Below are 18,739 nucleotides of genomic sequence, written 5' to 3' on the forward strand. Positions count from 1 at the left end.
TATGGATGTTCCACCATCCAGTATATTGAAGACAGAGATAATCAGAGGTTTGTACGTATATTGACGAAATCATGGAATTTTGGGTTGGTGCAGGGCGTGGCACCAGCAGTGAGGGGGCAGGGATGTGGGTGTCCTGAAAAGTGTTTTTCCAGAATACAGAGTGCTATGATGGACTGTAAACCGATTGCTCTCAGCACGGGGAGTGAGCAAAGAGATGTGTAAAGGACATCCTTGTTATGGAGAGAGAGAGAGAGAGAGAGAGAGCATGGAAATAGGTCTTTGACCCAGCAAATTATCCACCTATCAGCTACTCAGTCATGCCAATCCTATGTTAATTCTAATTTTTTATTCTCTACTCAGATTCCATCACTCACCTACTTTAGGAACAAATTAAATAGGCAAATTACTAACCTGCACAGCTTTGAGAAGTGGGAGGAAACTTCTATTGTTTCCACCATAGGGAACTATTGTTCCACCATAGGGAACAACTCACACAAAATGCTGGTGGAACACAGCAGGCCAGGCAGCATCTACAGCATTTTGTGTGTGTTGTTGTTTGAATTTCCAGCATCTGCAGAGTTCCTCGTGTTTCCACCATAGGGAAACCTACGTAGTCACAGGGAGAACATGCAAACTCCACAAAGACAATACCAGAGGGCAGGATTGAAGCAGGCTCTAGTATGAGGCGGCTGCCCACTGCACTGCCCTTCAGTTGAACAAGAAAAAAAAGATAAGAACAGCTGACAGTGGGGACGAGGTTGGGTCTATTGATGCAGACATAAAACACCAGGTGACAGGAACCATACTTCACGCCAAAAGTAGTGGGTATCTGGAGTCACTGTCTGAACGGGTGCAGGGAGCAGATACTGGGCAGGAAAGATAAACAGAAGGTCAGCTGGGCCATGTGAGATTGTTGCCGGAGCTGTGTCCTCTGCCTGCGCTTTGAATCAATTATCTCATGGTCACACTAAAGAAACAGCATGCCAGCAGTGAAAAGCAAATGGGTGTCAACTGTGGCATTAGACATCATCTGAGAAATACAAATGTTGCAGGGTTTAGATCTGAAGTTGTGTGATAAGCTGAATGTACCGTAATTTGTCACCTTGTTTCCACGAGTATGTTCTAGAGAATAGGACACGTGCCTCTCACTGCAGAACTGTCTCGTAAGCAACATGTTTACACGCAGCTGCAGGGGACGGTCAGGGACATGAGATATTAGGTATTTCTACAATGACCAACCAGTACATCTTTGGACTGAAAGAGGAAAGCAGAAGAAACCCACGCAATCTCAAACTGGCTACGGGCAGCGACGGGCACTGAACCCAGGTCACCTGAATTGTAAAGCACTGTGCACTACACTACTGTGCTGCCCATTTCAATATAAAATGTTATTGGAAGCAATCATGGACAACATGGGAAAGTCTACCTTCAAACTATTTATAAAATGCTGTTGTAAAAACTGCATCTGGGTCCAACAACTTTGCCATCTTACAGAAGTTTAAAAATGAGTAAAGAGAAAGCATTCAAACTGAGAGATAATTCAGCAATGGAGAGGAGCATACTGCACCAGTGCCAGTAGATTCTGCTGGACACGACTTTGAGGCAAGCATGGTTCTGGTTATATTTATGGTCGATGGTGGCCCAGCCACACATTGAGTGATCAGGCCTGTACTCCTCTGGGACTTCAGTGTTAGAAATATCAGCTCCACCAGTGTTATTCGACATTAACAGATGATGTGCAACAACAAACACCCACCTCTCCTGGCCAGCTGTGTCCCAGAGCTGAAGGTGGATCCTCTGTCCTCTTCCTGCACTGCCATCTGAGCCACTGGGCTTATAGACCTCGACAAAAAAAAGCCACAAATGTTATTATAGCTCATTTCACCAGATTGCAACAGTGGTGCACCACAAATAGGCCAATAGACAAAGTGACCAGAGCTGGGATTGTCCAACGTTGTATTTGGAGGCAAGTTGCATCCACTTGGGGTGTGTAATACTGACTTCAAAGCTAACAACATCTGAAAAGTTAACACGTCTTTTCTTGCGTCATTTTCAGACTCCAGTCAAAGGGTTTCAGTAAGCACATAGGCTCCATTCCATATCACCTGACTGGTATGTTTGTAACATTTAAAAACTGAATGCCCACACACATTCACCAAAATAGGCTTTCCGCATCTGGTGTGACCACGACTCTACTACCTAGGATGTTCCAAACAAAAATCACACTGGGGTGAAAGGTCTTGATCTGAAATGTTGACGTCCTGTTCTCATCCCCCACTACAGATGCTGCCTGATCAATCCAGTCTCTCCGGCAACTTGTGTTTTGGCGGCACACAGGTCTCCCAAGGATCAACTGCAATCAAAAGTTACTATCCTGCCCATAAAATCAGCTGTATTGCCTCTGCTGAAACACCAGATTTGCCCCAAAACAGCCACAAGTGGGGCTTTGTAGGTGAGCCTGCCACTTTGAATCAGAATCAGGTTTAATATCGCTGGCAGATGTCACATGTTGTTTTGATGCAGCAGTACATTGTTAAAAAATTATCAATTACAATAAATAGACATCCGTTAGTCTCGTGAGACCATGGATTTGTGCCTTGAAAGGTTTCCAGGGCGCAGGCCTGGGCCTGGGCAGGGTTGTATGGGAGACCAGCAGTTGCCCAAGCTGCAGGCCTTCCCCTCTCCACGCCATCGATGTTGTCCAAGGGAAGGGCACGAGGACCCAAGCAGCTTGGCACCGGTGACATCGCAGAGCAATGTGTTGTTAAGTGCCTTGCTCAAGGACACAAACACGTTGCCTCAGCTGAGGCTTGAACCAGTGACCTTCAGATCACTAGACTGATGCCTTATCCACTAGGCCACGCGCCAACACAAATTACAATAAGAAATATGTATAAAAATAAATTAAATAGGTGTACAAAAAGAACAAAAAAAGAAAAGTAGTGAGGTAGTGTTCATGGGTTCATTGTCCATTCAGAAATCTGATGGTAGAGGGGAAGCAGCTGTTCCTGAAACATTGACTGTGTGGCTTCAGGCTCCTGTACCACCTCCTTGATGATATCAATGAGAAGAAGGCATGTCCTGGGTGACAGCGGTCCTTAATAATGGATGCCGCCCTTTGAAGATATTTTCAATGCTGGGGAAGCTAGGCCCCATGATGGAACTGGCTAAGTTTGTAACTTGCTGCAGCTTTTTCCAGTTCTATGCAATGGCCCCTCCATACCAGTCAGAGATGCAACCAGTTGGAAGCTCTCCAGGGTACATCTGGAGACATTTGCAAGAGTCTTTGGTGACATACCAAGTGTCTTTAAACTCCTGGTGAAATATAACCCCTGTCATGCCTTCTATGTAATTGCATCACTATGTTGGACCCCAGGATAGATCTTCAGAGTTTCAAATCCAGTAACTTGAAACTGTAGGTGTGAGTGCAGCAGGGTGAGGCTGCTCTCCATGCTCTGCTTAGGCACTGATACGATTTCCACCCTTTTGAATGAGGTGGGAATCTCCGACTGCAGCAGTGGGAGAGTGAAGATGTCCCTGAACACTCCCGCCAGTTGGTTGGCACAGGTTTTCTGTGCCCTGCTAGACATACCACCAGGGCCTGATGCCTTGCAAGGGTTCAGCCTCGTAAAGATGTTCTGATGTCAGCCTCGGCTGCAGAGATCACAGGGTCACCAGACGCTGCAGGGATTCACACAGGTGTGGTTTTATTCTCCTTTCAAAATGTGCATTAAAGGTGTTGAGCTACTCTGGAAGTGAAGCATCACTGCCATTCACAAGGTTAAATTTCACCTTGTACCAAGTAATGGCCTGCAAACTCTACCAGAACTGACATGCATCTAATTCTAATCCCTAACTTCAACCGGAATTATTTTTCAAAGTTCAAAATTTATTATCACCATATACAACCCTGACGTTCATTTTGCTGTGGGTGGACTCAATAAGTCTATAGAATAATAACCATAACAGAATCAGCAGAAGATTCCCCAACTTGGGCGTTCAACCACAGTGCAGAAGACAACAAACTATGCAAATACAATAGGAAAGAAATAATAATATTCAATAAATAAGCAACAAATATCCAGAGCATGAGTTGAAGAGACTTCCATAGATCATAGCTGGACTTCCTGTATTGTGCTGGATTGCCGGTCTTGAATGCCACAGATGTGCCCTCAGCAGATTACAGACCTCCTGGCCAATCCACAGCTTTCATTTTGGGTATAACATTCAGATTGAAAGATGAATCCATGAATATTGTCCACTTCCCTTGATCAAACCACCTTGGTCCTCATGACTGGTGCTATAATCTTTCCAAAGGGTGCGTCTCGGATGGCAGGGTAAGTGTTCTTGATGGTGGAATTACAGTGGTTAAGTGTGTTGACTCTGCTGGCTCCCTAGCTGATACGTTGGTGGCAGTTGTTCAGACATTTCTACAAGCTGGTCTGTTTGAAATCCCCCGCGATGACAGGGAAGGTATTTTACATTTTACCTAACACAAGACAGGTTCACAGTCTCCAGGACTGGAATTCAGGTCAAAGTGCTCACGATCCAAAGATAATTGTAGGGTCTGGCAAATTCAAATGTTTCAGTTATACTGGGTCCAGTTACAGTTGGTTTCATTCTGTGGCCCCACAGTTCACAGTGGTAAAATTCAGGTTCACAAGAAATTTTCCATTTTAACAAACGCTACATGCCCTAGTGACCTTATGCTGTTAACAAAACAGGTTACATTTTTGACTATTAAAACAAGGGATGATGGGTACCGATGGAGTTGGACTGAAAGAGATGGGCAACATAATAGGCTGGACAGATAGGGAGCGGGTGCTGGCGGGCATAGGGTGAGCAGGGGGAGCGGACCCAGACGGACAGAGGGGGAGCGGACCCAGACGGACAGAGGGGGAGCGGACCCAGACGGACAGAGGGGAAGTGGACACTAATGGAGCCCACACAGAAGGATGAACACATTCATGGAAACTGTACACCCATGAGATGACCTCAATTCAAATGTCTTATTAAGCCATGGAATTTCACCTCAGGCAAAATTATTTGTCATAATTCAAGGCTAGTAATTCTAAACAAATTGCATCATTTAGTGCCACTCCCCATGTCTCTCTATCAGCCTTGGAAATCCGTTCACATAAAAAGGAGAATGATGGATATCTTGATAAGTATTAGGAAGAGAATTCTGGCCCTCAAAGGGAGTGCATTTTGGATCTTATCAGTTCTGTGAACAAACTTCTCATTCACAATGTGCCATCTAACATTTTGTTGGGGATTCTCAATGGACAAAATTCAGACTTTGCTGTTGTACTGCTCTCAGCTCAGCATGTTCTTGCTGGTGACATTTCACTCGCAGCCACAACAGTAACAGCAGCCATTCCACCCCCTCGGCCAAAAGCAAAACACAATGAAACAAGGAAGGAGATTTCATACGACTGGAAAGTACTCACAGATCTTGAAATGTGATGGGTTGCAATAAAAGGTCAAGTATATGGGAGCAATTCAACCAGAAACTTACAGAGAAAGAAGTGATTGCAGCTCTCCTATAAATAGCTCCTTGCAATCAAGGAATTATTAAACTGCAAATACTCCTTTGCTTCGAATCACTGCATTTGGCCGTCCACCACTGATGATCTCAGAGGCAATACTTTCATCAGAGACATGGTCCCATTTGTAATTTGAAATAGTCATTTCAGCAGAGACTCGAGATGGCAGATGCTGGATTCTGGGGTCATGAAACGTCTGTGGGAGGAACTCAGATGCTGGATTCTGGGGTCATGAACCGTCTGTGGGAGGAACTCAGATGCTGGATTCTGGGGTCATGAACCGTCTGTGGGAGGAACTCAGATGCTGGATTCTGGGGTCTGTGGGATGAACTCAGATGAGGGTCAAGCAGAATCTGTGAGGGGAATGAACTGTCGGCATTTTGGGTCAGAACACTGCATCAGGACCTCCATATCCAAGTGACTGCAGTCTCTTGTGTCCAGACAATGAACCAGACTGATTTTATAAAGATCTCCAGTGGTAGCAAATGAGAACGAAACTTCAAAATCTTGGAAGAGAAAGGCGAAGAACAAGAGTCAAACTGAAGCAAAACAAAAACTGAAGTGTAATAGAAAATGTTGGAACCGTTCCTGTTGGGCAGCATCCATGGAAAGAGAGTCACCTGGAAGCATTTCTGGGATTGACTGCTTTGGTTTCTGTTTACAGAACCAGCAATTTTCAACCGGGCAGCACATGTGGTAGACAAAAATCAGAAGTCACTTCTCATTGCAGAGATCGTGGATCAGCAACAATTCTGCAGCCTACTCAGATATGGTTAGGACCAGTCTGATATCGCACCAGCCATTAACTGGAATGCCACTGATGGTGTAACCCCAGGAGCACAAGAGCACTCTGTAAGGAGAGCTGCATTTCCATTCTAACCACAAGTGAAACATCATCCCAGTTCATTGATTACTATGGCACAGGACTGCTGAAATGAAGATGATAAGCCCAAACCCAGCTGAGGTGCAATCTGAAAAGATGGGTTGCTCCTCATCACCCTGGTCAACCATCATCACCAAATCACTCTGAACGTGGCATCGCCTGTACTCTAACCCAATGCTGCATTTCTTGCTTTGCAGAAAGTAGAATTCATCTATCATGTGGATCACTGGATACTGTGAAGGATACGGCCCTTAATGGAGAAACAAGAATTTGCAAACACTGGAAGCCGGAGCAAGAGAGAAGTTGCTGGAGGAACTCCAGATTAAGGGCTTTGACCTGAAGTGTTTTACTGTGTATTTTCCTCCATGACCCACTGAGTTTAGTTTTGCTCCCCTTTAATTCCTGCTTGAAGTCCAGGGAAACATCGCAGAATACAATTCAAAGCAAGCTACCAGCTCCAAATGGCTCATGGGACATTTGTCACTTCCAGTCAACTCTCCTCTCCCATTATTGTTCAGACAGTAAAATGGCTACTGTCATACCTACATGTGGTACAGCTTGTGAGGACATCAAATAAATTCAAAGACAGGCTCATCTTTGGAATGAATCTAACGCTTTGTTAAAATATTTGGGGAGGCAAAAATGACAAGAAAGAAATGCCTTCTTGATGCGCAGAAATTTAGCCAGGAGAAGTCAGTGAGTCTGCAAGTGAGCAGAAGCCATTTTAAATAAGAGCCGATCAAGGACACTCTTCCAAAAGCTCCTACACAAAGTCCTCTCAAATCACCAAAATCCAAAAATAGGAAGAAAAATCTGAAAAATCAAAATTCAAAACTCCAAATCTTTGCAGAAGGTTTCACAGGGAAAGGCAGCAAAAGGAGAAGGGTGCTCCGAGAGTCTGTCAGGGAGACAAGCTCAAAGGATGCAGAGAGTGACGGGAGAAGGATGGTCAGAGAGTGACGGAGAGACAGTGACGGGAGAAGGATGGTCAGAGAGTGACGGAGAGACAGTGACGGTAGAAGGATGGTCAGAGAGTGACGGAGAGACAGTGACGGGAGAAGGATGGTCAGAGAGTGACGGAGAGACAGTGACGGGAGAAGGATAGTCAGAGAGTGACGGAGAGACAGTGAAGGATGGTCAGAAAGTGACGGAGAGACAGTGAAGGATGGTCAGAGAGTGACAGAGACAGTGACAGGAGAAGGATGGTCAGAGAGTGACGGAGAGACAGTGACGGGAGAAGGATGGTCAGAGAGTGACGGAGAGACAGTGACGGGAGAAGGATGGTCAGAGAGTGACGGAGAGACAGTGACGGGAGAAGGATGGTCAGAGAGTGACGGAGAGACAGTGACGGGAGAAGGATGGTCAGAGAGTGACGGAGAGACAGTGACGGGAGAAGGATAGTCAGAGAGTGACGGAGAGACAGTGAAGGATGGTCAGAGAGTGACGGAGAGACAGTGAAGGATGGTCAGAAAGTGACGGAGAGACAGTGAAGGATGGTCAGAGAGTGACGGAGAGACAGTGACAGGAGAAGGATGGTCAGAGAGTGATGGAGAGACAGTGAAGGATGGTCAGAGAGTGACGGAGAGACAGTGAAGGATGGTCAGAGAGTGACAGAGACAGTGAAGAATAGTCAGAGAGTGACAGGGAGAGACAGCGAAGGATGCTAATCAAGTTCAAGGTGTAGTTTATGTTGAGGCCTATCCAGACACCTGGTGTCCAGATTTTGAGGCACAGGTAGCTGTAGCAATGAAGTACTAGGGCCCCTGCACATGGTTACCTGAATTCCACCAGACCAGACCACAAAGTGATGCACTTGCTGAGAAGTCTATTAACAAGAGAAGGTCTACATGCTCACAGGAAGACCAGTTTTCTTTCTATTGGTCTTCTCTGTAAGAGACAAAAGCTGCAACATTTGTTTAATGTGCCTGCCTTTGTTTCCTCAGTTTAATTTTCCCTGTTTGGAGAAGCAGATGGAAGTGTCCTGCAGCAATCTCTGTGCATTTTTATTTGTTGGTGTCACATTTGCCATTCTGCCTCCCAAGTGTTGTGGAGTTAAGTGCGGAAAATGTTGAAACCCAAAGTTTTGGCAAAAGATTTCCAAACAATAGCAAATCTCATTTAACTCATTGTAGTCCAAGACCATTGTTTATCACTCAAGTGAAATTAAAACTTGCACAAAACATTCTTTGCTGACAGATTACAGACCATAAGACCATAAAATACAGGAGCAGAATGAGGCCATTTGGCCCATTGAGTCTGCTCCGCCATTTCACCATGGCTGATCCATTTCCCTCTCAGCCCCAATCTCTGGCCTTCTCCCCCATATTCCTTCATGCTCTGACCAGTCAGAAATCCCTCAATCTCTGCCTTAAATATTCATAAAGACTTGGCCTCCACAGCTGCCATCAGCAACAAATTCTACAGATTCATCACTCTCTGGCTAAAATTACAGAATTAAACAAGACTGTGGTTGCCAAGGGAACAGCAGGCAACTAATTAAAGAATCCTTTTAAAATGAATTCTACTCTATTATAAGTTTTAGAGATGAAAACCTGTGGTGATTGAGCCATCTGTGGAGGAGGTTCAGATGCAAACCATCCCACAGTTAATGGAGACACCTAATGGCTGAAGCTCAGCAAGCTGTCAGCATCTTGTGGAAATGCATCATCAGGGACTAAACTCTATTAACGCGGTCATTAGTGACATTCAGAGAAATCAATAGAGACAAACTGGGAACAACTGGCAAACCGAAAATGACTTCTATTCATTTAGGCAAAAGTCTCTGGGACTTGTAAAAGGGAGGTGGGGGGGTTGGAGATGTACAGTGAAGAGTGAGGGAAATGCAAGACAAGTTGTCCAATTCTAAAACAAACTCCGAGAAATACGAACCGGTTAAGGGACAGGATCCAAAACAGCCATCTGAAAACAAATTCAGCCGGAGTGCATTTTCTGCCCCAGTGAACACAGACACTCAAGCAAAGTTCAAAGTAAATTTATTATCAAATTACATACATGTCACCATATTCAATCCTGAGAATTGCTTCCTTGCAGGCATACTTAGTAAATCCAAGAACCATCATAGAATCAATTCAAAGTCTGCACCCAACAGGACAGACAGCTAGTGTGCAAGAGACAACAAATTGTGAAAGTACAAAACAAAATGAAAGAATAATAAATAAATAAAATCAAGAACATGAGATGAAGAGTCCTTGAAAGCGAGTCCACAGTTCATGAGAAGATTTCAGTAATGGGGCAAGTGAAATTATCCCCTCTGATGGTTGAGGAGTAATAACTGTTCCTGAACCTGGATGTGAGTCCTGAGCCTTCCTGATGGCAGCAGCAAGAAGACAGCGTGACTTTTCATGGCTGAAGGGGAAACCATCAAGCGCTCATACGAGAGGATAAATCGTGTAAGCTGGAATCTGTGGCCATAAGTCGCCTTCGTCAACAGGCAGACTACCCTCCCCCTACAAGAGCATGGCCCAATTCCCAACTTGCTTTACAGTAATTTTCTAGATCTGGATTTGTCCGTAACATGATTCACTTCTCAAAGGGAGCTTAGTTTTGCAAGGTTCCTACCTTAAAGAAAACTCCTTCAAATTCTGACTAAAACAAGGGAGAAGACCGGCAGTGCAGGGCAGTGGGAGACCAGAATGGATGCACCAATATTATTGCAATGGGGGATGCCAATCAAAATTCCCATACTGCAGGTAATGAAGAAATCATCTCAAAAACTCTTTGGATAACTAAAGGTCTAAGAGCCTGGAGTGGCATTGGACCAAAGCGGGCTTGTGGAGGGTGAAGTAAACTCAGCTGAGTACAGAAATGGGAAATGCAAAATGCTGATGGAGGGACATACAGCTCATTGCAGCTAAATCCAGTGGACGAAGACTGGGACAGCATCACCATCTCCAAAGTAAGCTTTCACCAAAACTATATAACCCAAACAACTCCTGGTTTCTTCTCTGAGGGCTCATGGAGCAGAGGGCGACCAGCATGTCCGGTACAGTGGGAAGTACATCTTTGTACTTTTCTCATTTGTACACGAGTTGCTGCCGGAACTCAGAGGCTCAAGTCACATTTTATGGAGGAAAATGAACAACTGACATTTCAGGTCTGAACCCAATGCAGATGGAGGGTTTAAGACTCAACGTTGACTGTTTATTTTCCTCTGCAGACGCTGCCTGCCAACTGATTCCTCTCGCATCCTGTGTATTACAACAGCAGCAGTGTTGTCTCTGCAGTGTGAGTCGGATGCCATAATCCAGTTGAATACTTCACACTTATCTACCAGGAAGCAATTTCTCCGGTCACAGAAGCATCCCAGAGTACACATAAAGTACAAACAATTACCCTGTTACAAGGAGCCACACTCTATTAAGAGCATTAATGGAGCCAAATAAATCCACAAGAGGAAGTTCAGCTGAAGTGAATGATTCCCACAGAAGATGTAAAACAGAACTTTCTAAGAGAAGCACACACAAAATGCTGGAGGAACTCAGCAGGCCAGGCAGCATTTTGTGTATGTTGTTCGGATTTCCAGCATCTGCAGATTTTCTCCTGTTCATGACTTCATAACAGGGATTTTTAAAATATACTTCAATGACACTTGGCACATGGTCATCTTTAACTTAAAATTGTTTGTATTCACTTGACAAAGCTTTCAGCAAATTTAAAAATGTAGTTGACAGATTTTCTCTTCCAGCAAGTTATACTTCAGTAGTGCATTGCAGGATGAGGAGACTGGAGTAAAGCCCCAGATTACTAGGTAGGGCCTGCAGAGTAGTATGAAGCAGAAAGACCTAGAACAAGCACTTGGTTCCTGAAAGTGGTGTCACAGATAGACAGGGTGGTGAAGATGCTAGCCTTCATCAGTCACGGCATTGAGTAAAGTTCGGATGTTATGTACAACCCAAACAATGCAATGTGGCCACATTCTGGAACATTCTGTTCAGTTTTCAGCTTAGCGGCATGCTTTCGGAAAGATGCCACTAAGCTGAAAAGAGAGCAGAAATTTGCAAGGAAGTTACTAGGAGTTCAAGGACTGAGGTATGGGGAGAGGTTGAACACGTTGGGACTATTTTTTGAATGGGACATAGGAGAATAAGATGTGACCTCACAGTGGTATTGAAATTATGATTAGGTTAATGCACAATCCTTGTCACGGGTGGGAAATGAAGAACTAAAGAGCATATAAGTTTAAAGTGAGAAGGGAGATTTCCACCCGGGGATTGTGTAGATAAGGAAAGTGTTGACACAGGATGTGGTAGATTAAATTAACAGGTACATTAACAACACTTAAAAGGTAATTGGACAGGTACATTGGACAGTAATTGATAGGAAAGCTTTATAGAGGTTGAGCCAAATGCAAGAAATTGGGACTAGCTTGGATGGAAATGTTGATTGACATGGAGCTGGTGGACCATAGAGCCAATTTCTGTGCTGTGTGACCCCACGATTCACATTCCCCTTCCTTACTCACACAAGGCAGCAGCAGAGTCTGTGCAGTTTAGAACTTGTATTTTATCCAGGAAGATGGTGACAAAGAGAAAACTGACTCCATCACACTTTCTGCAAACAACAGCATAAAACAAAGGCAGGATTTGTGCTCAGGCTACAGTGACCTGACCTCTGCCCGGGCTACAGCATGTGAGCTATAAGGAGAGGTTTGACAAAACTGGGCCGTTTTCTCTGGAGTGCTGGAGGCTGAAGTGTATAAGATTATGGCAGGCATAGGTAAACAATCAATCTTTTATCTCTCGGGCAGATGTACATTTAAGGTGAAGGGGGGAGTTAAAAAGATGTGTGAGACAAATTTGGTCAGTACCTACAATGAAGGTGAAGGTGGTGAATTGGCAGATTATGGAAGGATCCGGATCATGTGCAAGCAGTTAGTTGAAGTTGGTGTCACGTTTAGCACAAACAGTGTTAACTGAAGAGCCATTCCTGTGTTGTCATGTTCCACTTTCTATGTTCTAGATTATCAAACCATCCAGTTGTGTACTCCTGAATCGCCCACTTACAAAGTATGAAACCACCTCACACACCAAATGGATAGTAACAGAAGCATATGCATAATCAAAGATCCAAAAGTCTGAAAGCACAACTTCTAGGTTCAAGGACAACTTCTATCCTAAGACTATTTAATAGTTTCTAGACGATAAGTTAGACTCTTGACCTCACAATCTACCTCGTTATAATCTTGCACTTTGGTATTTACCTGCACTGCATTTTCTTTGCAGCCGGTCCACTTTTGTAATTCTTTTACCTTTTACTACTTCAGTGTAATAATCAGATCAGTATGAACAGAATGCAAGACAAGCCTCTCAGGACAGGTGACAATAATAAAATAATTCCAATCCCAAGTAACAGGACATCAAATGAAAGTTCCTTCCACTAGGGGGAGCTCCGCAACAGCCTGGAACCGACGAGGTTTCAGTGGTCTGGTCTTGGGATATAGACGGCAGCTTTGTAGAAAGACCATCTCTTGCCTCTGTCCTCTGCTCCAGCATTGGCAATCATAAACTACACAGTGATACGTTTGTGGAATGACAGGCGTATAGAGCTCTTTCCTTGCTTTATCCAGTAAAGATGCAATGATGCAACATACACAAAATGCTGGTGTCCTGACGAAGGGTCTCGGCCCAAAATGTCGACAGTGCTTCTCCCTATAGATACTGCCTGGCCTGCTGTGTTCCACCAGCATTTTGTGTGTGTTGCTTGAATTTCCAGCGTCTGCAGATTTCTTCGTGTTTGCGTCTTTAAAGATGCAATGATGATGACTTTGAACAGTGAGTGGCACATCCACACCAACTTTCAGGGCAGCTATGGCCACTTATAACCTGATCAAACGCTTCAAAATCAAACAAATATGTAACAAAATAGAATAACTTTGGCATGTCAACAGTGCTTAAGCCTTGGAGAATAAGTTACTAAAGACAGCCTGTAGCGAAGTGCTACACACAGCGCTGAAATAACAACACGCAGTCGGTAAGTCGTTTCGAGACTAGTTTATTCAAACTTCGCGGCGCTGGCATTTAATCCCTAGTGGCCGCCCTCTCCGGGCGGAAATAACATCAGAGGTGCATTACCAAAGTCTCTCCCCACGCGCTGGCTATTTGTGAGCCAGTTCACCTGCGCAGAAAGAGGGTCGCCACATAACCCACCCCCCCAGAACCAGCGATACACCCCCCAATGTCCACAGTCTGGATCAGCCTCTGTTTGGGAGGTCTGCCTCTGCGCCGCGGTGCCTGAACCTCGACCGGCTGCGTCAAGTCCACATGGACTGGTTTGAGTCGGTCCACCGTAAAAACCTCCTCTCTCCCCTCAATGTCCAGAACGTACGTGGACCCGTTGTTGTTGATCACCTTGAACGGCCCCTCATACGGCCGCTGTAGCGGTGCCCGGTGTCCGCCCCTTCATACAAACACAAACTTACAGTTCTGCAGGTCTTTGGGTACATGGGTCAGGGTCCGTCCATGCTGTGAAGTCAGTACGGGGGCTAGGTTACTGAACCTTTCGCATAGTCTGTCCAAGACTGCTGCGGGTTCTTCCTCTTGCCCCCTTCACACTGATACTTTACTGATCTTTAGCAAACAGGAGCAATGCACATAAATTGCTGGATAAACTCAACAGGCCAGGCAGCATCTATGGAAAAGAGTAGCCAGTGTAATCACTGAGCTCGCCCACCCCAGACATTCTATCTTCTCCTTCTCCCATCGGACAGAAGATTAGATACGTGAAAGTACGTACCACCAGGCTCAAGGACAGCTTCCACCCCACTGTTATATAACCATATAACAATTACAGCACGGAAACAGGCCATCTTGGCCCTTCTAATTCATGCCGAACGCTTACTCTCACCTAGTCCCACTGACCTGCACTCAGCCCATAACCCTCCATTCCTTTCCTGTCCATATACCTATCCAATTTTGCTTTAAATGACAATACCGAACCTGCCTCTACCATTTCTACTGGAAGCTCATTCCACACAGCTACAACTCTCTGAGTAAAGAAATACCCCCTCATGTTACCCTTAAACTTTTGCCCCCTAAGTCTCAACTCATGTCCTCTTGTTTGAATCTCCCCTACTCTCAATGGAGCCTATCCACATCAACTCTATCTATCCCCCTCATTATTTTAAATACCTCTATCAAGTCCCCCCTCAACCTTCTACGCTCCAAAGAATAAAGACCTAACTTGTTCGATCTTTCTCTGTAACTTAGGTGCTGAAACCCAGGTAACATTCTAGTAAATCTTCACTGTACTCTCTCTTTTGTTGACATCTTTCCTATAATTCGGTGACCAGAACTGTAAACAATACTCCAAATTCGGCCTTACCAATGCCTTGTACAATGTTAACATTACATCCCAACTCCTATACTCAATGCTCTGATTTATAAAGGCCAGCATACCAAAAGCTTTCATCACCACCCTATCCACATGAGATTCCACCTTCTGGGAACTATGCACTATGTTATAAGAATATTGAATGTTTCCATCTACGACAAGATGGTTTCTTGAACCTGGTGGCGTGGTCCCGCAGCTCCCGTAACTCCTTCCTGATGGCAGCAGAGGGAAGTCCCTGATGATGGATGCTGCTCACCTGCAACTCTGCTCCTTACAGAGGTGCTCAGTGATGGGGGAGGACTGGGTTGTACCCACTCCTTTTTGTGGGATTTTCTGTTCAAAGGCATTGGAGTTTCCATAGCAGACTATGATGCAAATGTTCCATTGTGCATGACACGTCAAATCTTTGCAAACTCTGAAGAAAGTAGAGGCGATGCAGAGCCTTCTTTGTAATGGCACTTACATGCTGGGCCCAGGACAGGTTCTCTGAAATAATATTTAAACTCTGAGGAATTTAAAGTTCCTGACTCTCTCCACCTCTGATATCCTGATGAGGACTAGCTCATGGACCTCCTGTTTCCTGCTGCTGTGGTCAATATCCAGCTTTTTGGTCTTGTTGATATTGTTATGACAACACTCAGCCAGATTTCCAATCTCCCTCCTATATACTGATTTGTCACCACCTCTGATTCAGCCAATGATAGTGGTGCCATCAGCAAACTTAAATATGAAAATGGAACTCACCTTTGCCTCACAATCATGTGTAAGGTGAATAGAGCAGGGGGTTAAGCACACAACTTGTGGTGCAGTTGAGCTGATGGTGATTGTGGTGGAGATGTTGTTGCCAATCTAAAATGACTGGGGTCTGCAAGTGAAGAAATTGAAGATCTAGTTGCACAAGGAGGTATTGAGGCCTAGGACTTGAAGCTTATTGATTAGTTTTGATAGGATGATAGTGTTGATTTCAGCGTTAGAGTCAACGAAGAGCATCCTGATGCAGTCCAGATGTTCCAGAGCTGAGTGAGTCAATGAAATGGCATCTGCTATTGACCTGTTGAAATGGTAGACATATTGGAACAGATCTAACTTGCTCCTCAGGCAGGAGTTGATATGTTTCATCACCAAATGCTCAGAGCATTTCATCACAGTGGATGTGAGTGCTATTGGATGATAGTCATTGAGATAGGTTACCACGTTCTTCTTGGCTACTGGTTTAATTGAAGCCTGTTTGAAACAGGTGGATATCTCAGACTACTGAAGTAAGAGGTTATAGATATCAGTAAACACTCCAACCAGTTGATCGGCACAGATCTTCAGTACTTGGTCAGGTACCCTGCCTGGGTCAGATGCTTTCTGTGGGTTTTCCCACCTGAAGGAAGCTCTCAGGTCACAGCTTCAAAACCTGAAATCACAGGGTCGGCAGGGGCTGTGAGAGTTTGTGAAGGTGCCTCGAAGTTCCATCAATCAAAACAAGCACGAAAGGCATTGGACTCATCTGGGAGTGAAACACTGTTGGGTTTTAGTTTGTAAGTGGTGTTAGTATTCCAGCACTGTTACAACTGTTGAGCATCCTTTTATAATTCGAGTTGGATCTGGAATTGCACTTTGCATGTAAGATGGCTTTCCAGAGGTTGTACTTGGACCTTTTGTATTTCCTATGGTCGCCAGTCCTGAACAGCACCTATCTACCCCCTCAGCAGATTGCAGATCTCTTGGTTCATCCACCAAGGCTTCTGGTTGGGGAAGACGCTGAATAATTTTGTGGGACACACTTAGCTACGGCTGCTTTTATTAAGTCCATGATAACCGTAGTGTATTCATTCAGATCTTCTGATGAGTCCCTGAACACAGCCCAGTCCACCAACTCGAAGCAATCTTGTAGCTGCTTCGCCGCTCCTGTGACCTCTGCTTTTGTTGTCCTTACCTCTGGTGCCTTGTTCTTTAGCCTCTGCCTGCATGCAGGTCGGTGGAGGACAGCCAAATGATCAAATTCCCCGAAATGTTGTCTAGGGATGGAATGGTAGGCAGCCCTGATCATAGTGGTAGAGTGTGTTGGGAATCCTGGTGCTATTGTTGATAGTTGATTATAACTGAGCAGAGATTTCTTCAAGCAAATCCGATTGTAGTCCCCAGCAAAGATGAGAAAGGTGTCAGAGTAGGCTGCTTCTTGTTTGCTAATCACAGCACTGAAAACATCAAGTGCTTGCTTAATATCTGCCATTGCTGATACGTAAACTACAGTCAGGATCACGACACAGAACTCTCTCAATTAAGAAGAACGATCGCACTTAATCAGTAGATGTTCCAGGTCGGGACAATAAGAGTGTGATAAACTAAGTCCAAGCTTCACAAAAAGTTTGCCATGAAAGACAGACCTCCACCTTTTGCCCTCTTCACAACAGCATTTTTGGTCCATCCGGTATACTAAGAAGCCCTCAGAAGTGATTGTCTGCAGGAGCCATGTCTCCATGAAACAGAGAACACAACAATCCTTCATTTTCCTCTGATACAGCAATCTTGCCTTTTCATCCTCAATCCTGTTCTCTGGTGGCCATACGTAAGCCGACAATGTACTGGTGAGAGGAAGTTTCATACCCCAGAGTTTTAGTCTGGTTTGCAGTCCGCCCCAACGAGCTCACCTCCTGTATTCTTGAGAGTCAAGTTTGCTGAATCTTTCAGATCATAAACTCCCTAGTTTAGTTAGACAGTTTATAAGTATGTTTCTTGAAGGGAAATTAAGGGTTGCAGACTGCAGTGACTGTAGTTCAGAATTATAGCTGGAATTGCCTGCAAAATATCGCCAGTGCCATCTCTCAGCAGAAAAACATGTTAACTCTACAAACTAATGTGAATTTCAGATTAGTTAACTTAATGAAACATTGCACAGATCCAGCAGTAAAAAATGGAGACAAACACGGCTGTTCAGGAAGGCAGGCAGCTATTTCCAGCATTATGAACAGTGGGAAACATTGTGCAGGAGAAAGTTAAAATCTAGCAGACAAACCTGAAAATGTCATGACTCAAGCTCCCGGAAAATGACATTAAAAGTAAAGTCAAAGTGAAAATCTCTCTCAGTGTGGAGCTGGTGCTTCAGTGCAACACCCCAGGAAATGTGGAATTAACAGAACCTGCTCCTATCACTGCAGAACACTTGCCTTAACAAAAATTAATTCGTTTTGAAAGTTGAAGATTTGTAAAATAATTACACCCAAACCCAGCATGTACTGACTCAGGACAAAATCTGAATTATTAATATGAGTGCAAAATGTGATAAAGGGCCTAAAGGTAATACACATTTTTTAAAAATCAGAGGTAATGTTGAATCATTGCCACAATACTGTAGAGAGAACATTGACATTCTGGTATCGGTTTAACTCACCACTCGCTTTTCTCTAAAGTCAATGCCAACTGTGGTGATGAACTTGGAGTTGAACTTGGCATCTGTGTACTGATACAGGAAGCTGGTTTTTCCTACTCCAGAATCTCCAAGTGCTAGAAACTTGATGAGATAATCGTAGTCTCCATCAGACATGGCGAGCACTGACTGTAAGCCTGTAACATAGAAGGGGATGTTTTCAAATTGTCTCTGACCAAGTCACCATCAAAACAAACCCTTGTCAACTTGGTAACATTGAAACACAACTAATGATCACAACGGGAAAACACAACACCAAGGTTTAGACGAAAACTACCCTTCAGGCTGTAATGCTGTAAAGTCAGTCGATTATTCACACACAGAGAAGTCACACTGAAACAGCTGAGCCCTACCTTGCTCACATTCTACAGGTAGCTCTGCTATAACATTATAACACAAATGATGAATTGGGGAACACTGTATGAAAGGGCCAAATTGATTACAACATGATTTCAATCAGAAACTGGAGAATCATTGAAGAGTTACTTTGGAAATTGACAAGTAGAATAAAAAGATGTCAAAAAGCAGTGTTGGGAAAATAAGCCC

At 44.3% G+C, this 18,739-nt stretch overlaps 1 protein-coding gene across 5 annotated transcripts in view; it reads right to left on the bottom strand.

Moving 5' to 3' along the window:
* The window catches only part of rab27a (RAB27A, member RAS oncogene family), a 203,220-nt gene that overhangs the window by 28,334 nt on the left and 156,147 nt on the right, over positions 1 to 18,739 (bottom strand). For all 5 annotated transcript variants that reach the window (XM_073032874.1, XM_073032876.1, XM_073032878.1 and 2 more), the window contains 2 exons: positions 18,158 to 18,330; positions 1,757 to 1,842 (listed from right to left, as the gene is read on the bottom strand). In XM_073032874.1, the coding sequence (XP_072888975.1) occupies positions 1,757 to 1,842; positions 18,158 to 18,310 (239 nt within the window). In that variant the 5' untranslated portion in view covers positions 18,311 to 18,330. The remainder of the gene's footprint in view (positions 1 to 1,756; positions 1,843 to 18,157; positions 18,331 to 18,739) is intronic.

Source organism: Hemitrygon akajei, chromosome 30 (genome assembly GCF_048418815.1).
Source record: "Hemitrygon akajei chromosome 30, sHemAka1.3, whole genome shotgun sequence".
In the NCBI taxonomy this organism is placed as follows: domain Eukaryota; kingdom Metazoa; phylum Chordata; class Chondrichthyes; order Myliobatiformes; family Dasyatidae; genus Hemitrygon; species Hemitrygon akajei.